At 42.5% G+C, this 26,908-nt stretch overlaps 1 protein-coding gene across 2 annotated transcripts in view; it reads left to right on the top strand.

The window, feature by feature from the left end:
* The window catches only part of DCBLD1 (discoidin, CUB and LCCL domain containing 1), a 71,405-nt gene extending 60,272 nt beyond the window's left edge, over positions 1 to 11,133 (top strand). The window contains exons 7-15 of one of the 2 annotated variants that reach the window (XM_043889978.1): positions 1,932 to 1,972; positions 2,920 to 3,135; positions 3,532 to 3,656; positions 3,926 to 4,085; positions 4,174 to 4,281; positions 5,744 to 5,828; positions 6,060 to 6,109; positions 6,885 to 7,004; positions 9,077 to 11,133. In XM_043889978.1, coding sequence (XP_043745913.1) covers positions 1,932 to 1,972; positions 2,920 to 3,135; positions 3,532 to 3,656; positions 3,926 to 4,085; positions 4,174 to 4,281; positions 5,744 to 5,828; positions 6,060 to 6,109; positions 6,885 to 7,004; positions 9,077 to 9,579 — 1,408 coding nt within the window. In that variant the 3' untranslated portion in view covers positions 9,580 to 11,133. Of the gene's footprint in view, positions 1 to 1,931; positions 1,973 to 2,919; positions 3,136 to 3,531; positions 3,657 to 3,925; positions 4,086 to 4,173; positions 4,282 to 5,743; positions 5,829 to 6,059; positions 6,110 to 6,884; positions 7,005 to 9,076 lie in introns of those variants that run through there. The other variant, XM_043889979.1, reaches the window with a different exon arrangement.
* Positions 11,134 to 26,908: the final 15,775 nt, after the last annotated feature.

The following is a 26,908-nucleotide window of genomic DNA, read 5'->3' as shown; positions in this document are numbered from 1 at the left end:
GTTTACATCAGACAGTTCGTGATGGCTTCTACAGCCCTCTGGGAAGGCTGGCAATTCCTGGAATCTGATTCATTCACCCTAGTGTGCAAATGCCTCAATCCCATCCTCCCTAGGGGGTTTTCATTTTTAAAAGCAGCAGCTTATTTACCTACAGAATTCCCTAGGTGGTTGTATTTAATTAGTTTAATTGGGTGAAATGAAAAAATATATTCCAGCTGATAATAGAGGAAAGACAGGCAGAGAGATCTTAGAAGCACAGCCTTCCCCAGCATCATCATCTTCTCAGGGTTAACTCCAAAGCTAACCTTCTTGCCTTAACTTCTCTTTTTGAGTCACAGAATACATCTTTTAATGATTCATGGCAGTGAGAGCCATCAGGGAAGAGGCAGTATTATTTGGGCTTATCCAGCCAAACTTCAAGTCTAATACTTAGTGCAGGAATGTTAGAGAAAATGGAAAAATCAAGAAGAGGTTCTAAATACATGTTAATTTAAACATGAATCACAAAAATGTGAACTGCAACAGTGTGACCCTTTCTTTAAAGGTTAGGAAAACTGGGTCCTCACCCCCACTCAGCCACTAACTATGAACTGAAGGAGGTTCAGTGATCCACGTGGGCCTGCATTTTCTCATGTATGAAATGGTTGGTCCCTGCGTTATGCTCGGCACGGATCATAATAGAACCTGAATTTCCATGGAAAACCAAGGCTTACAGAGTCTCTTCCTGAGAGTGGACAAAGAATATGAAAGAAAAATCTGTTACTTAAGAAAAAACCAAAAAACAAAACCTTTGATATGAATGTGCTAATACTCTTGTCCAGACTATTTTGGGATTCTCTGTGGATTTCACATTTCAGTACTCTTTGTCCATTATTGCCATAGTAATTGAGTCAAAACATTTAAAACTGTAAGCAGTACTGAGATTGTAAAATAATTGAACATGACAGTGATGTCTACCTTTTTTGTTTACCTCTAGTATCCAATACATAAAGTATGATGCATATAAGATGAATCTTGAAAATTTCAAGTTTTCTATTCATTCTCTGTACTGTCACAGCATTGAGTTGATGAGGGGTTTACAAAAAGATAAATGTGATGCCTTAGGAACCTCTTCTCTGCAGGAGACAACTGCAGAGCAAGGCTGATTTGATAAGTTCGCCAGGAGAGTGATACAAGTTGTAGCACTGGGGGGCCCCGAGGGTCCAGGCCAGCCGGGCAGGACTGTCCAGCAGCCATGGGGGCCCGGGTCAGGACCTGTCAGTGAGGCGCTCTGAGTTTTCTCCAGCTGCACCTTGTTATCCAGAGGCCGGAACTGCTTCACGGCTGGGAGTCTTTGCTGCAGGAGGCCGGAGTGTGACTGGAGAGACAGACCAGGCCGAGGAGGCCCTCAGGCTGACACAGGGCCACTCAGGGCAGGAGTGAAGTCTGTAGTGAAGGCAGCATAACATGCCCATCCGCAAAGTGAGCGGGCGTCTTCATGCCTCAGTGGTCCTTGACGGTTGATCGTGAGTGGGGCGCTGTGGGGTGCCTGCCGAAGCAAAGAGCATGTTTAGGGCAGGCATCCTTTCTGCCTCCGTCACCACAGACTCATTAACTGGGGTTTCAGGGTGTTCTGGAGACCGTATATGTGTACATTCCGTCCCAGTACAGCGTGGCGTGATGGAAGAGCACAGAATTTTGATTCACAAGCAGTGCCTCCAGAGTCCTGGCCACTTGTCACCTGAGTGAGTTCAGGGAAGTTGCTTACCTTCAAAGGGCCTGAGTTTCTTGGTCTGTGAAATACCAGTGACCGAGGGAAGAGTGGCCTTGCCAGGTGCTCTGAGGACCACGTGAGGTGGGGGAAGGCTCTGAGCCCCATGCGGTAGCGCTGTACCAGTCATTAAGATCCAGTGAAGCAACTCACCTCCTCATCTTTGTGTTTATTATTTCAGCGGTTCCCTGTCAGACAAGCGATTTCTGTTTACCTCCAATGGTAAGGATCATGCTTTCCTTAAGGATTTGATAATTTAAAAATCTTCAGGGGTAGTCTATTCTTCCATACCCCTCAGATGAAATAGTTTTAAAGGATTATTTTTCTTTCCCCTCAGGCTATGTAGCACCAATATGCTGTGACTTAAAAATACATCCGCGAATAAACCCAGTTAGCACTAGGAAGAAAATATTTTTCTTTATAATCTCTCAAACTTTTGCCAAAAGGAATGAAAATTTTAAATGACATTTAAGATAAATTCCTTTGTCAATTTTTAACAGGAAAAGCTTTTGAGTAAGTATAATTTGTATTTGTGATCAAGTTATTGAAAAGGAATATATAGTATAAAGGCTTTTTTGGCCCCTCCATCATGAAATTTATTCTGAGGAAATAGTCTCCCTCATACAAAATATTTGGGGAGAACACTGTAAACTTCTCTGCCCAGGAAGAGGACTGGCCTTTATCTGCTACCTTTGCATTATCTTGGACATTGCTATAGTTAAGCGCCCAGGGGTGACGTTGGGTATGATGAACTGATCTTTGAGCACCTGGTGTACCTGCTTTTCAAGGGTACAGAGCATGAAGTCCCCCTTCTAATCAACCGAGAAGAACCTCAGCATTAAGCTTTTAAGACACCTTGCACATCACTGAAATTAGGGTGAATTTAGAAGGATAGAAAGGAAAATCTACAGTGGGGACAAAGAGATATCACTTTTAGGGGATATAAATTCTGTTAAAAAAAAACAGCAACAATTTCAAGACGCCACAGTACCAACAAGTCAAATGGAACTCTGGATCATTAAAAACTAGTAATTAAACAGTTGATTCAGTATCAGAATGGAAGTAAATCAACTGAATCATTCTAGGTGAAATGGGGTGTTTGGTTTTTTTTGCTTTTTTGTTTTCATTTTGTGTCCATATCTGAAATCTTTTCCTGCCCTTTATCCTAGGCTGCAGCAGATCCTTGAGTTTGGAACCTGACAGGCAAATCAGAGCTTCTTCTTCTTGGGAGTGGATCAATGAGACTGGAGATCAGGTCCGCTGGTCTCCTGGCCAAGCTCGCCTTCAGGACCAAGGCCCGTCGTGGGCTTCAGGGGACAGGAGCAAGAACCACAAACAGCGAGAGTGGCTAAGGATAGATTTGGGAGAGAAAAAGAAAATAACAGGTATGGACACAAGTGCAATTTCATGAAACAAGATGACTTGCCATTGAAATTGTTTTGAATTTGCATGGGTGTCTCCATCTCAAAGTACCATGTCTTGTTTAAAAGTAACAAATCTTCACCTTGTCTCTGTGAGAAGAACCTGTGTGGAGGGTATACAGATGGATGTGTGGATAAGAGATAGGTATCTCTTCGCGGAAACCTTTTTAGGGCATATTGTCAGTGTGAAAACTCATCTGTCATCACGTTTCTAAATGCAGATGAGAAAAGCAGGCCTGAAAAATGATTTGAAATTTCAGATGGGGGAGGGGAGGAAAGGAAAAGAAACCTGAAAATAATAATGCAAGTTATATATAACATATTTTTAAAACTAACCCATAAGTATTATTTTCTTACAAGGAATTAGGACCACAGGATCCACACAGTCAAATTTCAACTTCTATGTAAAGAGTTTTATAATGAGTTTCAGAAACAACAACTCCAAGTGGAAGACCTATAAAGGAATTGTGAATAATGAAGAAAAGGTAAGAGACACTCTGGAGGGAGGAACTGAGTCGGAGAGCAGGCCTCCGGATATTTTCATTAGTGTGTTTCCAGAAAACAGATGCAAAGCACCACGTCCAGTTACTTAGCCTTTATGTGCAAAGCCTTGCATCTTCAATATCAGGCATGTCTATACAAATGCAACGGACATAGAATCCTGGCTTTGATTTCATATCACCAGGTGTGAGTGGGTTGATCAAGACCTAGAAACTAACAGAATCTTCAGGTAAAAGTTACTTTGTTCCTACAGGTGTTTCAGGGCAACTCTAATTTTCGGGACCCTGTGCGGAACAATTTCATCCCTCCCATTGTGGCCAGATATGTGCGCGTCATCCCCCAGACGTGGCACCAGAGGATAGCTTTGAAAGTGGAGCTCCTTGGCTGCCAGATTGCACCAAGCAGGACTCAGGGTGAGTGAAGGAGTTACTGAATTCAGGTCCCCTCCTTTCACAAACTGCTGTTACCAGTGTGGTTTCTGCAACATCTCTTCTCACTCAGATAATGACTCACTGGTGTGGCACAAAACAAGTGTGGATACTGTTGGTTCAACGAAAGGAGAAGATGAGACAATCTCAAAACCCATCCCCGCTGAAGAGATGCCCAAAGGTATGGCAGGGATTGTTCTGTGGTTTCTTAAGGAACATAGCTGGTATTCCAGCCCATAGTACAGTAGCTTCAACAACATTCTTTTTTCCTCTGTCATATAAGTGTCTAGAAGCAGATGGTTCAGAAGTATCTGCATATGCATAAGATAGTATGTATCCACACTTTTCATTGGGATGTTTTGAGTAGAAACAGTAGAAACAAAAGCATGTGCCCTTCAAACACTACGTAAATCTTCTGTAGGAAAAAAAAAAAAAACCAATAGCACATACACACCATGGAATACTCTAACAACCATAAAAAAGTATATTAGAGAAAGTTCTCTGAGACACACTGACAACTAATAATAAACATTAAAAATAATTTTTTTCAGAATGTAAAATCATTTGCATATTAATTTTATGTGTGGAAGATTTGAGATAGATATATATATATATATAAGAAAATAAAAATCATCCATAAATCAGAATCCATGGTCACCATATTCCACTGTGTATCCAATTATATTTATTTTTGTAACTTCAAAACAAAATGGCAGCATACCACATATTTTGTTCTGTAGCATGTATTTTTCATCTGACATTGTATTATGAGCATTTCCCAGTGCAATTAAATAGTTGAAAAACACAGTTACTGATATCTTTATAGTATTTCTTCATATGGACATACCATCTAGTTAACCATTCCCCTGTTACTGGATGTTTGAACTGTTAGATTTTCCCCAAATTCCCACTCCTATAAATAATACCACTGTTATTTACATAAATATTGTTCCCTTCTAACTTCCTTGTCCTCCGTTTCATGAACTACACATTTCCACTCCTGATCATCCCTTTATTTTCTTCCCAGGGGACAAAGAAAAAGAAGGGTTAAGAAAAACATTTCTCTTTTAGTTTTCATAGTTTCTACAAGCCTGGGGTCTTCCGTGGCTGTTAAAGCGACCTTCTTCCTTAAAACAGACAATTGTGGGAAGACATGGTCTGATGTTGGCCTGCATGTCCTTTCAGTCCACAGTTCCAAGGGTCTGGTTCCCCGGGCTTCTGTTCCCTACAGGTCCAAACCTGCCCCCCTGTCGGGGAAATGCTTACCTGAGCCACACTGAGAGTTCTGCACGGTGCTTACATCATCTACCTGCCTGAATAAGGCCAGCTATAAACCTCCCCAACCATTTTGATTTTTAATCTAATATGATCCAGGCAACAAACTCAGAGTAAATGTTAATCCCAAGGAACATTGGAAAGTGCCTTTGGGGGGAAAAAAAAAGATCAATTTTATTTTCCTAAACTTTAGCTGGGATTCTGAGTCCTCTCTTTTTGCTTTCCAGTATCATTACATGTCTAGCGTGTGTTCTTTTTCCCCACATGTTAAACCAGTGAGGACTTTTCAAATCAGTGTTCAGTTTTAGATCATGGAATTTGGTCCCTCTTCATTTCTGTTGTAATGTGGTGGCTTTTCCCCTTTTCAGGATTAAACATCACAGCTATTGTTATTCCACTGGTGCTCTTCTTCGTGCTGGCTGCTGGAGTGGGAATCTTTGCAGTCCTTAGAAAGTATGTGACTTCACATTTAAAAACATTTTAATTCTACTTATGTCAACAATCACAAAAGTTTACTGCTCTTCATATGTTCATGTGTAGAAAGCAGCATCACTTCTTCGAAGATAAAATGTTAACTTATATTTTTAAAACAAGTTGGAGAGAGGGAGAAAGTATCAAGTATTATTTCATGAGCAGTACTTATCATTTAGAAGTCTTTTCAGTGGGATTTTTTTGTTTTAATAGGAAGAAGAAGAAAGGAAATCCTTATGGGTCATCTAAGGCTCAGAAAACAGGTTGGTTGAAAAAACTATTACAGTTTTATTCTGTCTTTGAGGACATGAAAACCCACACTTATATGGTTAAAGAAATAAGATTTAATAGCTTTAAGTTAGCAAATCTAACAGGAAAGAATATATTGTATCCTATCTCTTAATTCAGAATCTTCATAGCCAGTTTACTTTTACCTTTGTTCAACATCATCCCATCACTTGTCAAAATTATTTTTTTGGCAACTGGAGTTTGGGTCACCACACTGCCTGTCACCAAGAAGATAGCACCCCTTGAGCCTTGTGTTTCTCATTCCGGGAAATCAGGGGAAGGACTGGCAGGTTTCAGAGACTCCTTAGGACTTGGGATGCCCTGCAGTGAGTCAGCTGTGGTCCAGAGAGGGGCCAGCAGGCAGGACCCCTGAGAATCTCAAGGCCACCGTAGGGTGCCACCCTCAGAGGCTCTGAGCCGCCCGCTGTGTGGACTCCTCAAGGTCACAAGTACCCTGTCAGCTCATATTAGGGAAGTTCATGCCTAGGTGGTCTAAACGGGATAATTTGGGGGCTGCTGGGTACACAAGTGCGCCTTACAGGCACAGCGGGAAGCGTGGTTTGGGTGGTGTGTGCGGCTGTTGTAACGACCTCAGCAGGCTGTTCCCACCACACACCTGGAGAGTGTGGCTGTGCATGTGTCACAGGCAGCTGGCCAAAGGCAGCCTGACGGCTGACCTCAGGAGAAACCTGTTGTGGAGTAGCTGTGTTATACTCCCGAGATAGTTGTTTCGTGTTATCTTTATTCCAGACTGTTGGAAGCAGATCAAGTATCCCTTTGCCAGGCATCAGTCAGCCGAGTTTACCATCAGCTACGATAATGAAAAGGAGATGACACAAAAGTTGGATCTCATCACCAGTGACCTAGCAGGTAGGTACCAAGTCTGTGACCGTGCTATGAGGTGCTGCTTATGGGGGAGGGGAGGCCAGGAAGAGAAGTGCGACTAAAATCTTCTGTAACAGGATCTAGTAAATCACTAATGTGTGACATTTTCTCTCTGTGCTCTGTAGAGTCACAAACTAACACTGAACTATTTTCCCAAAGCCCCATTTAGCCTAGACTCTTACACCTGCAGGGCCTCTAATGACACCCAGAGCGATGGTCCTGAAGTACCACTGAAATCTGGAAGCCCTTACTTAATCTGTTTTTGTTACTAAGGTTTTGATTAAGGCACTAGGAAAGAGGGACTAGAAAGATGAATTCAGCATAGCTCCTGCCCTGAAGAAAGAGGAAGAAGGAGATGAAGCAGTCTGTTAGAATGGCCTTAGGGTTTTGACAAGCCATTGTGGAGTCACTGGATTTATGAAGAAGGATCTATTGTTTGGTTTTTCAAAATGTCTAGTCCATCAAGGACCAATAGTTTTGTAAAATACAGTATAAATATAAATGAAGTTTTAAAAAGAAATTGAAAAAATTGTTTTAATTTTTTAAAGTTTTTGGCCATGCCCTGTGGCATGTTGGATCTTATCTCTTACCAGGGATTGAACCCCTGCATTGGAAATGCAGAGTCTTAACCTCTGGACCATCAGGGAAGTCCCACAACAGTCATTTTCTAACCCATATGCTCCAGGAACTACTTTTCTAGGTGGCTTCCATCTGTGCACCCCATTTTTCAGGGCTTAACAGCTGGGAAGCATCCTCTTTCCTCTTACCTTACTTACACTGTTGGTGACCAGTTCTTCTGATGGTGGTGGTTTAGTCGCTAAGTCATGTCTGACTCTTGTGACCCTATGGACTGTAGCCTGCCAGGCTCCTCTGTCCATGGGATTCTTCAGGCGAGGATATAGGAGCAGGCTTTCATTTCCTTCTCCAGAGGATCTTCCTGACCCAGGAATTGAACCCAGCTTTGCTGCATTGCAGGCAGATTCTTTACCAACTGAGCTATAAGGGAAGCCCTATTCTTCTGAAACCTGTCCCCAAAGTGTGGTCTTTCCAAAGCTGCTGCTAGTCCCCTAATTTATGACATTTTTGTTTCATTTCTCTGCTTTTTAGTTTTATCTTTCCCTCTTCTGTCTCCTTCCAGGGTTACCTCTCTGCCAGTCACTTAGGTTTCTACACAATTAAACCAAACTTCCTGGCAGGGCACTCACTGCCCTCCATGATCTAGGGTATAGGTAACAACTCGCACTTGGGACATGTGTTTGCATTTTGGCCCCACTGGTTGCTACCCATGTGATCCTGGAAAAATTATTTAAATTTCTCTCTGCTTCAGTTTTCCATTTGTAAAAGTACTATGAGGAAATTACCTCATAACACGTTTTTCCAGAGGATTTAGCTAGTTGATATCTTAATGTTATAGAATAGCGCCTGGCGCCAAGAAAGGACTCCGTAAACGTGAGCTTTATGATTATCACTATTGCTGTTTGGTCGCCCAGTTGTGTGCTCCTTCTCACCTCACAGACTGTAGCCAGGCTCCTCTGTCCATGGGATTCTCCAGGCAATACTGGAGTGTGTAGCCACTCCCTTCTCCAGGGGATCTTCCTGACCCAGGGATCGAACCCGCGTCTCTTTGGTCTCCTGTATTGGCAGGCAGGTTCTTTACCACCAGCGCCACCTGGGAAGCCCATGATCACCATTACCGTTGTCATTAACTCCCAACCTATTACTCTGGTCTTGGCTTTCTATTAAATTTCTCCACATCTCCCCTACTCTGGTCACACCACCCTGTTCATGGTTGTTTAACAGGTTGTTCACTCACTTTCCCCTTTCCTGACAGTATTATCTTCAACTCCAAAATCTGGCCTTTCAAGAGCCAGTTTAAGAGCTCCATGATGTTCCCTCGTACCTCTAGGTGTGGTTAGAGGTAATCTCCACCTCTCGAGGCGGGGTATCTGTGCTGTTTACATCCCTGCCTTTCTCTTCCGCCTGGTACACGTCAGGCACCGGGCTGAGCACCCCCTCTGCAGACAGCCGGTACCAAGAGTCTGCTCTTTGGGTTTCAGATTACCAGCAGCCTCTCATGATTGGCACCGGGACGGTCACCAGGAAGGGCTCCACCTTCCGGCCGATGGACACCGAGGCGGACGCGGCGGGGCCGGGTACCGAGGCCGGCGGCCACTACGACTGCCCCCTGCCGGCCGGCCGCCACGAGTACGCACTGCCCTTGACCCACGCCGAGCCCGAGTACGCCACGCCCATCGTGGAGCGGCACCTGGCCCGCGCGCACACCTTCTCGGCGCGGAGCGGCTACCGCGTGCCGGGGCCCCGGCCGGCGCACAAGCACTCCCTCTCCTCCGGTGCCTTCTCCCCAGCCGCCGGCTACCAGCGGCCGCCGAGCCCCGCGCCCGCGGAGCCGGGCTACGACCAGCCCAAGGGCTCAGCCGCAGGGCGCGCCCCTCCCGACTCTCAGAGGCCCCAGGTCAGCCCCGCGAGCAGCGCGGCCTACTTGGCCCCCAGAGACTGCCTCAGACCCCTCAACCCGACGGCCATGACCGCTCTTCTGTGAACACCCACACTGTGAACGACACTGCTGCTGCGGTACTGAGCGCCGGGCCGCGCGCCGCCCTGGAAGCCGATGCGCTTGGGAGAGTGTGCGTGCGAGTGTGGTGTGTGCGCGTGCGTGTGTGCGCAGTGGACCAGGATCCTACGGGGGAGTCGGAGAGAGCCCCCCGTCCACACTGTTTACAGAATTGTGCAGCTGGTTTTGTTCTGACCCTGAGGGCCAGCGTCTGTTGGGTTTTGTGGGCTAGAAAAATGAACATTTTTCAGATGGCGTTTTCATTTCTCTAACTGTGATACTGAGCTGCTTCGGTGTAAAATGTGCAATCTGTACAGAGTTGTATTTAACAAGAATTAAAGTAACTTAAGTTTGCTTTAGCAGATTTTCGTTCTGCAGGGAGGTTAAGTGGGAGAATGCAGCTGTTGCAAAAACATATAATAGTATGCTCACTTTTTAAATATATTTTATCTGATACTGTGTTAGCAGCAGGTCTGTTTAAACTTAATCTTGTTGTTATTATGGCTCATTTCCTTTCCTTTGATATGGAAAACTAAAAGCATTGTTAACATTCTTCTCCTGGAAGGAATGAAATTACTTGAAGCCTGCAAGCACACCGGGGTGGTTGTTTGCAATTACCACTGCAGATTAACAAGAACAAACAAAATACTGGCACCTCAGCAGCTGCCCATTCCTGAGACCCCACTTCAGGTGGGGATGTGCAGTGGCCTGTCAAGGTGTGCAAGGACCAGGTCTCTGGCCTGCTGGGGACCTCACTTCCCTCAGCCTGCGGAACCTGGCCCTCTGAGCAGCTGGCCTTCCTGACACTTTGCTTCCTGCTCACCTCAGACCTGGCAGATAACTCACTTTCACATGCAAATCTGCCTTTTCAAACTGTCTGCAAAGCCAACTGCTGAGACTTAGAGCAACCAAAACTGCTCTCTCAACAGAGTGAAGGGGGCACAGCAATTACGCTCTAAATTACTGTGTCAGATGCCTTTGTACCTCAGATGAAAAATACTGCTGAGGTCAGACGCCCACACTTTTCATGACTTTCATCGGAAACAGCACATTGTACTATTTGAAACACAAAAAAGTTATTTGAAGTGTGTTATTAAAAGTGACTGAAGCCAAATCTACATAGAGCTTTTTCTACTGAGATGGCTGGAAACAGCTAATTTTGTAAGAAAAAAATTTTCTCTCAAGTAGGTGTCTATAATTCCAAATTGGCCCTGACTTCAGCTGTACCTCATTGTCCAGTGGTTTTATCTGAGTTTGCTTTGTAAGTTCACTGTGGGCGGGAAGGTGGGGGGCGGTGTGCGAATTTAACCTCTTTTGTCAAAGAGGAAAGTGTGTGTTTTTGTTTTAATAGAAAATGTGGACCAAAAAATTCTTTCCCTAAAAATGTGTAATGCTAGTTGTACGACACTTTCTGTGATACTGAGGTGCTGGAGGTCACAGCAGATTATCTGTGGTTACTGTGGAGGACAAACCATTTACCTTGTGAGTTTACATGGTTTTCTATGCAGACTAATTGTAATAAACTATGCCAAACCAATTACATACCCGTCTCTCATAGGTGTCCTGCTTGCCTACTGAAGGCACGGGAGGCTCAGCTCCCATAAAAGGGCACGTGGTACAATGGGAAGAGCATTCGTGGCTTCCGCTGGTTGGTCCTAAGCTGGAAATAGGGACAGAAATTAGGGAAGCTGTCAGTTGTTAATAAAGTCCTAGTGATCTGGGGTCAGTTGTTTCAGGCATTTTAATTTGGCTTCCTGCATTGCTTCCAGAAGTAGTGGTCCAACTTCCTACAAGCCTGACTTAGAGCAGGCTGGCCTCTCTACCTGCTACTATGGATAATGAGTTGGTTTCCTATGCTTATTGCTGTAGGCTGCCAGCCAGAGTTCTGGTTTTATTTATGGTCTGCCCATGATCCATCTGTATATCCAATTTGTCATTACCTAACCCTGAGCCTCAGTTTCCTCATGCATAAAAACGATGTGAGTATGCCTTCCTCCAAGGCTTAGAGATAAGAACTGTGACATTTGGGCTGTATGTATTTTTAACATTAAAATACTAGTCCAAAAAACCAGACTTCTCTACAGTGGAGCAGTGTCCATCTATCCCATTTCTTTCCCGTATACATGATCCAATCATGACAGAAAGAGCGAGGACAGGACTTTGTTTTGGAACACCACTTCCTCAGGATGGCCTCACTGTGTAGCCCAGGATGGTGAGTGGAAAAGTCTGTCTGATACACCCAACACAGCCAAGCCTAAGCTACAGGATAACAGCAGGAAAATACTAGGCTTTTTCTTTTCCGTTTTGCAACATTAGCACCTGTGATAAGGCAACTGTCTTTTTTTTTCTATGTTATCAAATCCTACTGGAAGGCAAAGATTGCAGTCTGTCACTTCTTACAATTGTGGCAGAAAGATCTCTGCTCAGACAGACAAGACTATGCCATCCACAGAGGTTGCTGACGCTACTCTGGCTTCTATTACTATGATTTACATGTGCACTAACTCATATTTATAATCAGCCTAGAAAACATCTAGAAAGGATGCTAGAGATGTCTCTTGTTTATTTTGCACTGCTTTAGGTTCTTAGCAGAAACTGAAATCATATTTATCACCATGAATAACCTTTCACAGAAACATCACCACAAGGCCTTTCATAAATACATCAGTTTAGCAATCCAAGTGTAGCCACCAGCTTGGCCTCATTATTCTCAAAATGCTTCTTGCATCTGTTTATGCACCAGCTATTTATTAAGGTTCTGAGAGCCATGCTCACCCTGTACTTCCTTGAGAGAAAGCACAAGCTTGGGCACTTACCAGGACCTGGGAGAGGCTGAGTCCCACTAATGAGGAGCCAGGGCTGAATAAGTCCTCCCAGCGGTCTCTGCCCCATACCCAGCCCATCCAGTCACCTAGAAGTGCCCTTCTCAAAGCCACACTGCTGTGTTCATGGCCCGCCACCGATCTTTCACCTCCAACTATGGGTCTGTCACCCAGCCTCTCCCTGTTCTGGGAATAAATTCCCCTAGAGGTTTTAAGGATTTCCACTCTGCTTTTGGTATTCTGCAATTTTACCACTTGGACTGAGTAAGTGAAGTCACTCAGTCATGTCTGACTCTTTGTGACCCCATGGACTATAGCCCACCAGGCTCCTCTGTCCATGGGATTCTCCAGGCAAGAGTACTGGAGTGGGTTGCCATTTCCTTCTCCAGGGGATCTTCCCGACCCAGGGATCGAACCCGGGTCTCCTGTGTTGCAGGCAGACGCTTTAACCTCTGAGCCACCCGGCCCTATTACCACTTGGGGTTGCTATAAATTCATTTGTATTTACTTGGGACTTGTGCTTCCAGAATCTTAGGATTCATCTTTATGAACTATGAAAAAGTCTCAGCCTCCCTTTTCCAATACTACTTGCCTCTGCTGTTTTCTTTATTCACTCTTGGGATTCGTGTGGATGCTCACTGGGCCTTCTCATTCCATCATGTGTCTTTTTCCCTCTTATTTTCTCTTTATTGTTCTTGCTGCATTCCAAGTAAATTCCTGAAAGACAATATAGCATAGTGGTTGAATGCATCGTGGGCAAGGAACCAGAACTTCTCTGCGCCTGTTTCCTTGCTTGTTACCTGGGGAAAAAATATACTCTCCCCCTACCTATAGCTATTGTATTAAATGAAGCTTTCAGAGCACTGTCTGACCCACATGAAGCACTGTATAAGATAACATATTATACTCCAGTCTACTAATTTCCAGTTTTGCTATCTGCTATTTAATCATTGAGGTTTTAATGTCAAAAAAAATTTCTGGAGGGTCTACTGATTCTTTTTCAAGTCTTCCCTTTTCTACACTGTCTTGGTATTTTCTATGGCTTTGATTCCTTCTTTTATTAATCATGTGAAACCTACTCATTTTACATTCTTTTTTTCTGTCATCTTCATCTCATTGAGAATAAGAGCCACAAAGTCTGTGTAATGATTTGTAAGCCTCCATCAACACTGCCCAGTAAAACTTTTGCAAGAACGGAAATATTCTGTGAGTTGCTCCGTAGGGTAACCACCAGTCACATGTGGCTGGAGTGACTGAAGAAAAATTGTTTTAATCTTGTTGACTTTTCACTTATTTAAATGTAGACAGCCAGATGTGACTACTGCGTTGGACAGGACACCCCCCACCGGGCTGTCACCTGTCTGACTTCATCCCCCACCTTGCTCACCCCACGCCAACCACACGGAGCCCCTGGCTGTCACCTACCCATGCCAGGGACATATTCTGCACTTGCTCTTCTCTTCCTGGAAACCTCTTCCCCTGGACCGCTGCAGTTTGTTCTCTCAGCCCCATCGAGTCTTGTACTCCAGCAAAAGCCCCTTAACATCTCCCTCTCCCTGTCAGAAAATTGCACATGGCTCCGCTAACACGTTTTCTATCTCCGTTCCTGCTTCACTTTTCTCCTTGATGTGTGTCACTGTCTAATCCAGCACAGGTTTATTTTCTTGCTTATTATCTGACTCTCCCACTAGATCACATCCCAGGAAGGAAATGACTTTTGCCTCTTGTTCCCCACATATATTCCCAGCACTCAGGACAGTTTTCAAGAAGGATCTCCTCAGTGACCGAAGAACTTCCGGAGGCTCTGTCCGGTCTTCATTTCTACCGACTCTTGTTTGTGATGCTTCGTGTCTGTGTGGTTCCAGACTTCTGTCTGCGGGTCATCCTCAGCAGGGCTTTTTCCTCCTGCTGAAAACTCTGTGATAATGTCTTTCTGAGGGGTTTGGGAATTTGTCAGGTACACCAGGTAGGACTGCCAGATAAAATAAAGGATACCCCGTTAAGTCTGAATTTCAGATAAACAAGTAATTTTTTAGTTTAAGTATGTTCTGTGCAATGGGACAGATTTATACTAAAAAGTTATTCGTGTCCTATAATTTGTGTTTGTTAAATCTAGCAACTCTAATGCCAGGAGTACCAGCCACCTTGCACCGGTTTTTAACTTTTGGATTGAACTTTTCAAAAATCGTGCAATACACACCTTCCTCCTGATTCCCACTTCCCCATCCACTCTCTCCTTTAGCCCCATGCAACTCTCTTCCCTTATGACTCAGCCGGTTAGTCTTCTCCATGTGTCACCTAATATCTTCCAAGCCATTTCCCCCATTCACTGAGGACATCACCTAGCTCAGTTCCTCTCCAATTTTTCTCTATAATCATGTGGAAAAGTTCAGTGTCAACACGGTAACTTTTATGATTTTTTTGACATCTACTCTAGAAACCTAGATGTTTCCCTGGTGGCTCAGAGGTTAAAGCATCTGGCTGCAATGTGGGAGACCTGGGTTTGATCCCTGGGTCGGGCAGATCCCCTGGAGAAGGAAATGGCAACCCACTCCAGTATTCTTGCCTGGAGAATCCCATGGATGGAGGAGCCTGGCGGGCTACAGTCCACGGGGCCGCAAAGAGTCGGACACGACTGAGTGACTTAACAACTAACAACAACTAGAAACCTGCAGTTCATTCAAACCACCTCCCTATATGTCCAGACTTGTTATCAGCAAGAACTCCAGCTCTGAGATCTTAATAATTCTATCTCTGCACAAAATCTGTTCTCTGATTCCTTAGCTTTCATCCTTAGCTTCCATATGGATTCACTGATCTCAAGAAGAGATTTAAAATTTATTTAATGCCTGAGGCTAAGTCACTTCAGTCATGTCCAACTCTGTGCGACCCCACAGACAGCAGCCCACCAGGCTCCCCTGTCCCTGGGATTCTCCAGGCAAGAACACTGGAGTGGGTTGCCATTTCCTTCTCCAATGCAGGAAAGTGAAAAGTGAGAGTGAAGTCGCTCAGTCATGTCCGACTCTTCGTGACCCCACGGATGGCAGCCCAGCAGACTCCTCCAAGTCCATGGGATTTTCCAGGCGAGAGTACTGGAGTGGGGTGCCATTGCCTTCTCCAATTTAATGCCTAGATCCCACCATTTTCCTCTGGTTGTTAAACTTTTTCGGTTTTCTTTTCTTCCCCATCCATCACTTAAACTATTTTGTCTGAGCATCTGCACTCCATGGTCTTTCCAGGACTGACGACCTTAAGGCCCCAACGACAGAAGTCCCCTTCAGGATGCCACCTTCCCTATCTCCATCAGAGCAGCAGCAGAACAAGGCATAACTGCCCACATGGAGCCTCTCAAGAAAACCCCAACCACCTCAGGCTCATTACTCCTTACCCCTTTACACATCTTGGATCACTTCTTTCCTCATCTCTTTCTGCCACTCTGCACAATCTCCCTCTAGAGATCTTGCCACATCTTTCATCTAGGCAAGTCATTAAAATCAGATCCGACAACTCCCTGTCCATCCTCTCCCCGCAAAAAGCTGCATCTACTCCAGTCCTTCCCTCCTGTGTTGGTTGAAAAAATGTTTGAAACCTTCACGCACCAATTTCTCCCTCATTTCAGATTTTGCTTCAAGTATTTCCATTTCCTTCATCTTTAATTTCTGTTTCTGAACTGATATCTTCCTCTTGACCTATAAATGTGTTCAAATCTCTCACAAGTGTAAAAGGATTCTTCCTTAATATCCCAAGTCCTTCTAGTAAACAATGACCTAAGCCTAGAATTTTCATGTGCCTTATCTCCCATTGATTCTTTTTTCCAGTGAAATTTTTATTTTCTATAATAGCCCTTTCCACTGTTTCAAGTCTTCTTTTACATTCTTTAAGGGCATTTTAAAAAGATTTTAATGACCCAGATAACCATGATGTGATCACTCACCTAGAGCCAGACATCCTGGAATGCAAAGTCAAGTGGGCCTTAGGAAGCATCACTATGAACAAAGCTAGTGGAGGTGATGAATTCCAGTTGATCAATTTTAAATCCTAAAAGATGATGCTATTAAAGTGCTGCACTCAATATGCCAGCAAACATGAGAAAGCCAGCAATGGCCACAGGACTGGAAAAGGTCAGTTTTCATTCCAATCCCAAAGAAAGGCAATGCCAAAAAAATGTTCCAATTACCACACAATTGCACTCATCTCACACACTAGCAAAGTAATGCTCAAAATTCTCCAAGCGAGGCTTCAACAGTACATGAACAAAGAACTGCCAAATGTTTAAGCAGGATTTAGAAAAGGCAGAGGAACCAGAGATAAAAATGCCAACATTGGATGGATCACTGAAAAAGCAAGAGAGTTCCAGAAAAACATCTACTTCTGCTTTATTGACTATGTCAAAGCCTATGACTGTGTGGATCACAACAAACCGTGGAAAATCCTTCCCCTGACCACCTTACATGCCTCCTGAGAAATCTGTATGCAGGTCAAGAAGCAACAGTTAGAACTGGACATGGAACAATGGACTAGTTCCAAATTGGGAAAGGAGTACATCAAGGCTGTATATTGTCACCCCACTTTATTTAACTTATATGCAGAGAACATCATGAAAAATGCGAGGATGGATGAAGCACAAACTGGAATCAAGACTGCTAGGAGAAATATCAACAACCTCAGATATGCAGATACCACCATCCTTATGGCAGAAAGCAAAGAGGAACTAAAGAGCCTCTTAATGAAGGTGAAAGAGGACAGTGAAAAAGCTGGCTTAAAACTCAACATTCAAAAAACAAAGATCATAGCATCCGTACTATCACTTGATGGCAAATAGATGGGGAAACAATGGAAACAGTGGCAGACTATTTTTTTGGGCTCCAAGATCACTGCAGATGGTGACTGCAGCCATGAAATTAAAAGACACTTGCTCCTTGCAAGAAAAGCTATGATCAACCCAGATAGCATATTAAAAAGCAGACATTACTTTGCCATCAAAGGTCCATCTAATCAAAGCTATGGTTTTTCCAGTAGTCATGTATGGATGTGAGAGTTGGACTATAAAGAAAGCTGAGTGCCAAAGAACTGATGCTTTTGAACTGTGGTATAGGAGAAGATGCTTCAGAGTCCATTGGACAGCAAGGAGATCCAACCAGTTTATCCTAAAGGGAATCAGTCCTGAATATTCACTGGAAGGACTGATGATGTAGCCGACTTTGGCCACCTGATTTGAAGAACTGACTCACTGGAAAAGACCCTGATGCTGGGAAAGATTGAAGGCAGCAGAAGGGGACAACAGAGGATGAGATGGTTGGATGGCATCACTGACTCAATGGACATGCGTTTGAGCAAGCTCTAGGAGTTGGTGATGAACAGGGAAGCCTGGCGTGCTGCAGTCTATGAGGTCGCAAAAAGTCAGGCACAACTGAGCGACTGAACTGATGTAAGGGCATTTTAAATAGTTTTCATATAAGTTCTTCACATTTTTGGTTTCAATTTACGCTTAGGTATTTTTTGTTGTCACTGTAAATGGTCCCAAATCCCTCCTTTTACATATCAAGAATCAATATGGCCCTTGTGGAAAAAAGCATAATTCTGTTCTAGTTGTATGACCAAAAAAAAAAAATTATTCTACATCTCTCTGATTCCATTTCCTTATTTCTAAATGGAAATCCTAACAGCGTATACCTCATGGAGTGCAGTGAATATTATGAGTTAATACATGTAAAACCTTTAGAACTGTGCCTTGCCCCATGACAAGCACTACGTTGGTATTAGCAGTTACAGACATATATTTTAATATGGAATTAATTTTTTTGTCCAGATCTATTTGTTTATAAATCACTCCTTTACTAAATTCCTTATTTCTAGTAGTTTTTGTTGACTTAGTTTTTTGGAAATGTGATCATAATGCATGCAGATAGTGCTGGTGCAACCTCCTTTATTTATGGTCCTTCCCAGGTGGCTCAGTGGTAAAGAATCCGCTTGCCAATGCACGAGACATGGGTCTGATCCCTGGGTGGGGAAGATCCCCTGAAGAAGGAAATGGCAACCTGCTCCGGTATTCTTGACCGGAAAATCCCATGGACAGACGAGCCTGGAGGGCTATAGTCCATGGGGTCACAAAAGAATCGGACATGACTAAGCGACTAAAATAATAACAGTAACAAGAAGACGTATCTCCCTACTAAGCATGACGCATAGTTTTTGCATTTTGGGGCATAGATTATGTTGGGCTGTATGTTGTTATGCTATGTTCCATTTTCCCCCGCACCAAGAATGGTTGTTGAATTTTGACCAGTGCCTTTTCAGCATCTATGGAATTAGAAGCAAATGATTTTCTTCCCTAGGATCCCTCTCTAGACTCAGCCAAATGATTTATTTGATGCCCTAACACATGTGGTCATGGTGTATGAGTCTATCAAAGTGCTGCTGAGATCACAGTGATAATATTTTACTCAGAATTTTTGCATTAATACTTTTTTCAAGATAGCCCTTTCATTTTTTGTGTGTGTCAATCTTTCTCCTGTTTTTTTTTAGCTAGACAAAAGTAATTTAGAAGTTTTCTTTTCTTTATAGGTTCTTCTCTTGCTAGGCATTAGAATTATCTGCCCTTTAAAGGTTTAGTAGTATTGCCCCTTCAAACCATATATTGGGGTAATTTGTTGGGGTTGGTAGCAATCTGATGATTTTTTTTCTATTTCTTCTCCTATGGATATCTGTTTAGATTTTAAAACTTCAGTTTTGGTAAATTATATTCCTTTAGAAAAGTTGCCAAATGTATTCATATGGAATTGACCAAACAGTCTTTCATTATCCTTCTAGTTCCCTCTGTTTTTATGGCTATTTCTCCCTTATTTCTTACATTGTACATTTGCCTTTAGCACTCTCTTTTTCATGGTTAGTATGCCCAGCACATTGTCTTTTGCCCCTGAAAAACCAGGTTGTTTTTTTTAGTTATTGTTGTTCAATTTGTTTTCTGCTTTCAGAAGCTGATAATCTACTTTTTACAGCTGTAGGCAAAGGTAAAAATCCCCTCAACTATGGTGAGGATGAGAACAGAAAGGCACCTGGTGACAAAGCCTCCTTCCTTGAATGTCACAAACACTACTTACTGAAGAATACGGGGACCGTAAGCACACGCAGAGATTATTTCTGTGTCAGGGGAGGGAGAATGCTACAGTCTTAAGGATTTAGAAATCTACTTATAACTTTAGCGGGTTCCTGCATTCAACAGTCATTCAAATACAAAAAAAGTATTTCTATTGAAACTCAAATCCAGCTCAATCATTTTTTTCCAACCATCATTTTAAAAAATCAACATAGAATCAATCACAGGTTCCATTAATCCTTGCACCATTTAATAAAAATAACTGTCGGGAGAGCAAGACTGAAAAATTGGTAATTTCATCTGTATTTCTTTTTATGGCCTATTAAAGATGAATCAAGACAGGGATTTGAGTCCTGCTTTTGACACTTATACTATCTGGATGACTTCAGAAAGTAATATCTTTCCGAGTGCTCAGTATGTTCATTCTCATAATAAACAGTATTTTATTTGATAATCCTCATAAAGCCTTCCAGCTCTAACACTAGGTGGAAGTAGAATATTCCCATTTGGAATCTTCTGCCCCCTGCTGGCATTTTATCAAACTTCAGATTTTACCTTTCCAACGCACAGAATCTAAGTTTTAGCTGTCTGTTTCACATACTGTGAATCTAATTTTCCTTCTTACAATCTATTCATCTATCATCCTACCTAAAGGCCAGAGGTCATTCTTTTAGAACCAAATACCCTCTTGAACTTTAAAACAATCTTGTTATTTTTGCTGTTTAAATCTTCCTTCTCCCCTGATTTCTTTTAAAGTTTTGTTGCAATCTGCACTATTGGGATGGATTTATGTCATTTTTTATGGTTCTATTTTTATTTTATAAAATTTGAGGCTATTTTAAATTGGTATATACGGATCAGAATTACTTTAACATTGGAATTGAAGGATACAAAAAAGAGGAACAAATTTAACCAAGGAGGTAAAAGACATAAAAGCAGAAAACCATAAAACAGTGATAAAGGAAACTGAAGATGATTCAAAGAAATGGGAGATACCCCATGCTCTTGGATTAGAAGAATTAATACTGTTAAAATAGCTATACTATACTATACAAATTTAACGCAATCCTTATCAAAACACCCATGACATTGCTCACAGAACTAGAATAAATAATAGTAAAATTTATACAGAACCACAAATGACCCCAAAATGTCAAAATGATTGTGTGGAAAAAGAACAAAAGTGTAGGCATAATCTTTCCAGACTTCAGACAGTAATACAAAGCTACAGTAATGAAAACAGCATGGTACTGGTACAAAAATATACATATAGATCAATGGAAAAGAACAGCCCAGAAGTAATTACACATCTGTGGTCAATTAATCTACAACAAAGGAAACAAGAAAATACAATGAGTAAAAGACAGTCTCTTCAACAAGTGGTTGTTGGAAAAGTTGGACAGCCATATGTAAATCAATGAAATTAGAACACTTCCTCACACCACATGCAAAAATAAACTCAAAATGGTTTGCCATGACACCATAAAACTCCAAGGAGATAACAAAACATTCTCAGACATAAATTGTAGCAGTATTTTCTTAGATCAGTTTTCCAAGGCAAAAGAAATAAAAGCAAAAATAAAACAAATTAAAGGCTTTTGCATAGCAAAGGAAATCATTAACAAAAGACAACATACAGAATAGGGAAAAATATCTGCAAACAATTCAACTGACATCAGTATCCAAAATAGATACAAACAATAACTCAATATCAAAAAAAAATCAAACCCAATTTAAAAATGCACAGAAACGCTAAACAGACATTTCTCCAAAAAAGATACATAGACGGTTCTCCAAAGAAGACATACACATGGCCAAAAGGCACATGGAAAGATGCTAAACCTTGCTAATTATTAGAGATATACAAATTAAAACCATAATGTGGTATCACTTCACACCAGTCAGGATGGCCATCATCAGAAAGTATACAAATAATAAATACTGGAGGGAATATAGAGAAAAGGAAACCCTCCTACACTGTTGGTGGAAATGTAAATTGGTATAGCCACTATGCAAAACTGTATGAAGGTTTCTTAAACAAATAAAAATAGAGCTACCATATGATCCAGCAACCCCTCTTCTGGGCGTATATACAGAAACTATGAAAACTAATTTGAAAAGATACTTGCACTCCCATATTCATAGCACCACTCTTTGTAACAGCCAAGACACGGGAACAACCCAAGTGTTCATCAACAACTGAATGGTTTAAGAAGACGTGGTACACGTCTACAGTGGGATACCATTCCACTACAGCAAAGGATGCAATATTGCTCCTTGCAGCAACACGAATCAAACTAGAGAGTATCACACTAAGTGAAGTCACACAAAGACAAATATTATATCATGTAAATGTGAAATCTAAGAAATAATACAAACGAATCTACACACAAAACAGAAACAGATTCAAGGACACAGAAAACAAACTTACAGTTATTACCAAAGAGGAAAGGGAAGGGGGACGGATAAATTAAGAGTACGGAATTAACAAATACAAATTACTATATATAAAATAGATAATAAGGATTTACTGTATAGCAGAGGGAACTATACTCAGTATCTTATAGTAACTTACAATAGAAAATTATCTGAAGAAAAAATATATATTTAACTAAATCACTCAGTTGTACACCTGAAACTAAAACAATATTGTAAACCAACTATACTTAAACTAAAAATTAAGAATATAGTTTCTCCATGCCTGATAATGCTTTTGTTCCTTTAAGTCTATTCTAAGATGAATATAACTATCTCATCTTGCCTTTGGAGACTATATATTCAGTTTATCTTTATCTTTTCACTTTTAAACTTTCTGTATCCTTATGTGTGTTCCTTATAAACAACTTTTTGTTGCATTTTTCTAATTTGAATTCTTTCTCTTAATGGACAGTTTTAGTCCTTGATCAAGCACATTCAAAATCTAATCCCAGTAGCACTCTCTTGGTTTCTGCCAGGATATGCTAGCTAATCTTACATTTTTGATATCTAGTCTTCTTTCCCGCTTACCAAGCCCAGCACATTTGCAGCCAGGAATTAACCGTAGTTACAGACCTGGCAGCAAAGAGAGGAGATGGGCAGTTACTCTCTGAGGGGTGGGGGAGGGGAGGAGGGTGGGAAGAAGAGGAAGGGTGGGTAGCAGCCTCCGCAGCATCTTCTAGCATAAGCTGAGGTGGCTTAGTAGGAAGGGTGGGCTACTTCCACAAGGCTACAGGATGCAGTAGGGAGTGCAGAGCCAGCAGCCTCAGGGGCATCCATCCAGGTGCCCCCATGGCATGTTTTAAGGTTCTAGGCTTTCCCTACCAGCACCCTGAATTTTCACAAAAGAAAATTTGGCTGAACATTCAAGTCCCTGAAGCTCTGTGACTGTAACAATTAGATGTTTGACCTGAATCTCGACTGTTTCAACCCTTCCATCGCAGAAGAAAAGGCCTCCTTGTGAGTTCCCCTTGTGAGCTCATTTTGATCATTCCCTTGTGAGAATGATCTCTGTTCGTTCTGAAGGCAAGCCATTCAATATTACAGTAATCCAAATCTATGCCCCGACCAGTAATGCTGAAGAAGCTGAAGTTGAACGGTTCTATGAAGACCTACAAGACCTTCTAGAACTAACACACAAAAAAGATGTCCTTTTCATTATAGGGGACTGGAATGCAAAAGTAGAAAGTCAAGAAATACCTGGAGTAATGGGAAAATTTGGCCTTGGAGTACAGAATGAAGCAGGGCAAACGCTAACAGAGTTTTGCCAAGAGAACATACTGATCATAGCAAAGACCCTCTTCCAACAACACAAGAGAAGACTCTACATGTGGACATCACCAGATGGTCAACACCGAAATCAGATTGATTATATTCTTTGCAGCCAAAGAGAGAGAAGCTCTATACAGTCAGCAAAAACAAGACTGTGAGCTGACTGTGGCTCAGATCATGAACTGCTTATTGCCAAATTCAGACTTAAATTGAAGCAAGTAGGGAAAACCACTAGACCATTCAGGTATGACCTAAATCAAATACCTTACAACTACACAGCGGAAATGACACATAGAGTGAAGGGATTAGATCTGATAGACAGAGTGCCTGGAGAATGATGGACCAAGGTTCATGACATTTTACAGGAGGCAGGGATCAAGACTATCCCCAAGAAAAAGAAATGCAAAAAGGCAAAATGGTTGTCTGAGGAGGCCTTACAAATAGCTATGAAAAGAAGAGAACTCAAAGGCAAAGGAGAAAAGGAAAGATATACCCATTTAAATGCAGAGTTCCAAAGAATAGCAAGGAGACATAAGAAAGCTTTCCTCACTATTCAACACAAAGAAATAGAGGAGAACAATAGAATGGGAAAGACTAAAGATCTCTTCAAGAAAATTAGAGATACCAAAGGAACTTTTCATGCAAAGATGGGCACAATAAAGGACAGAAATGGTATGGACCTGACAGAAGCAGAAGATATTAAGAAGAGGTGGCAAGAATACACAGAAGAACTATGCAAAAAAGATCTTCATGACCCAGATAATCATGATTGTGTGATCACTCACCTAGAGCCAGACATCCTGGAATGCAAAGTCAAGTGGGCCTTAGGAAGCATCACTACAAACAAAGCTAGTGGAGGTGATGGAATTCCAGCTGAGCTATTTCAAATCCTGAAAGGTGATGCTGTGAAAGTGCTGCACTCAATATGCCAGCAAATCTGAAAAACTCAGCAGTGGCCACAGGACTGGAAAAGGTCAGTTTTCATTCCAATCCCAAAGAAAGGCAATGCCAAAGAATGTTCAAATTACTGCACAATTGCACTCATCTCACACGTTAGGTAAAGTAATGCTCAAAATTTTCCAAGCCAGGCTTCAACAGTATGTGAACTGTGAACTTCCAGATGTCCAAGCTGGATTTAGAAAAGGCAGAGGAACCAGAGGTCAAATTGCCAACATCCACTGGATCATCAAAAAAGCAAGAGAGTTCCAGAAAAACATCTATTTCTGCTTTTTGACTATGCCAAAGCCTTTGACTGTGTGATCACAACAAACTGTGGAAAATTCAAGTGATGGGAATACCAGACCACCTGACCTGCCTCCTAACAAATCTGTATGCAGGTCAAGAAGCAATAGTTAGAACTGGACATGGAACAACAGACTGGTTCCAAATTGGGAAAGGAGTCCGTCAAGCTGTATACTGTCACCCTGCTTATTGCAGAGTACATCATGAGAAATGCTGGACTGGAGGAAGCACAAGCTGGAATCAAGATTGCTGGGAGAAACATCAATAACCTCAGATATGCAGATGACACCACCTTTATGGCAGAAAGGGAAGAACTAAAGATTCTCTTGATGAAAGTGAAAGAGAGTGAAAAAGTTGGCCTAAAACTTCCCGTCACTTCATGGCAAATAGATGGGGAAACAGTGGAAACAGTGACAGTTATTTTTTTGTGTTCCAAGATCAATGCAGATGGTGACTGCAGCCATGAAATTAAAAGATGCTTGCTCCTTGCAAGAAAAGTTATGACCAACTTAGACAGCTTATTAAAAAGCAGAAACATTACTTTGTCAACAAAGGTCTGTGTAGTCAAAGCTATGGTTTTTCCAGCAGTCATCTATGGATGTGAGAGCTGGACTATAAAGAAAGCTGAGCGCCAAAGAATTGATGCTTTTGAACTGTGGAGTTGGAGAAGTCCCTTGGACAGCAAGGTGATCCAACCAGTTCATCCTAAAGGGAATCAATCCTGAATATTCATTGGAAGGACTGATGTTGTAGCCAACTTTGGCCACCTGATTCAAAGAACTGACTCACTGGAAAAGACTCTGATGCTGGGAAAGATTGAAGGCAGAAGAAGGGGACGACAGAGGACGAGATGGTTGGATGGCATCACCGACTCAATGGACATGAGTTTGAGTAAACTCTGGGAGTTGGTGACGGACAGGGAAACCTTGTCTGCTATAGTCCATTGGGTCACAAACAATCAGAGACGAATAAGCGACTGAACAGAACTGTGAGCTCCCCAGGGGTCCTCTGGCTGTCATTTCCGTATTAACAGCTTGATAACAGCCTGGGGTCTCTCATTATCCTTCTGTAGGTCATCAACATAACCTAGCAGTAACCAGCCAATTCTGCTGTTCTCGGAGACACTGTTCTTTCCACATTTATCAAATGCCTGCCTCATTGAACTTCCACAGAATTCTTCTCCATGGAGATATTTGCCTAAGTTACCACCTGTGTCTGGGGTTCTAAGAACACCCTCAGGTTAAGCAACTTGCTAGAAGGACCCACAGGACTAAGCACAAATCTGTGCTCACAACTATGATTTATTACAGAGAAAGAGCACCAAGCAAAATCAGCAAAGGGAAAAGGTACATGAACAAAGTCTAGAGGAAGCCATGGATTCACACATGAACTTAATTCCTCCAGCAAAGATGTATAATATGTATAAAATAGCGTCCACCAAGGAAACTGGCCTGAGCCTGGGCAGAGGAGTCCAGGGTTTTTATTGCGCCCAGTTAAGCAGGCACTCTTTGTCTAACATGTACGAAAATGCATGAGTCCCAGAAGGAAAGCAGGTGTTCGACATAAATCCCACTGTCTGTACAAACACTTCAGGCAGAGTAAACCATCCTATCAATTGAGAGAATGGGGGAACACCCATGAAATCCAAACTGCTGGACATATGTGAACCTGCAAGCAGGCCTCTCTAAGGGTAACAGATCCAGGCCTGCTTTGACAACTCTTCTGCACACCATCTGTGACATATTTAGTAACTGACCATAACCTTGTACCTGGGCCTGTATGGATGCCGCTTACCAGCCAGGCTGGCATCCTCTGCATTCTTTGGAACAGAGATGAATCAGCTCCTATTCTCCTATTAACCGGTTTTCTTGGCTCTCACTCCTGGGCTACTTGTCTTAGTCTGGATCTTCCAGGAAGCAGGCGCCTAGACCAAGAAGGGATCGGCTATGGAACAGAGTTACCAGGGGCAACACTGGTGAGCGCAAGAGTGGGGGTGCTGGGGTTGGCGGGAGGCAGCCAGGCCCTGACGCAGGTAAACAAAAGAAGGAAGGTTGAGTGAAAGTGACTTAGCGACTATGACACAATCTTAAGGGAGTCTGGGAAGACCGTCAGGTAGTCTTAATACCAAAGTGAAGGAGTCATCTCCCTGCCAGGCTCAGTCCCTGGCTGGCAAGAGGCAGAGACTGTGCGTTAAGGCGGGGATGACCAAGTGCGGCGGCTACAGGGCCTTCAGGCCCTTACGTCCCCTCCTGCTGGAGGGCTGAGAGATGCACTCTACTGGCTGCTAGAACCGTGACTGTAGCTCTCAAAATACACCTGAAAAAGGTTTATCAGACAAATATTTAGCACCAACAGCATGTCTCAGCTAAAAGAAAAAAGTTAATTATAAAATCCCCTAATCTAGGACACT

Source organism: Cervus elaphus, chromosome 28 (assembly GCF_910594005.1).
Source record: "Cervus elaphus chromosome 28, mCerEla1.1, whole genome shotgun sequence".
Lineage (NCBI taxonomy): Eukaryota > Metazoa > Chordata > Mammalia > Artiodactyla > Cervidae > Cervus > Cervus elaphus.
The sequence above is the reverse complement of the archived record's forward strand: the minus strand, read 5'-3'. Positions and strand labels throughout refer to the sequence as shown.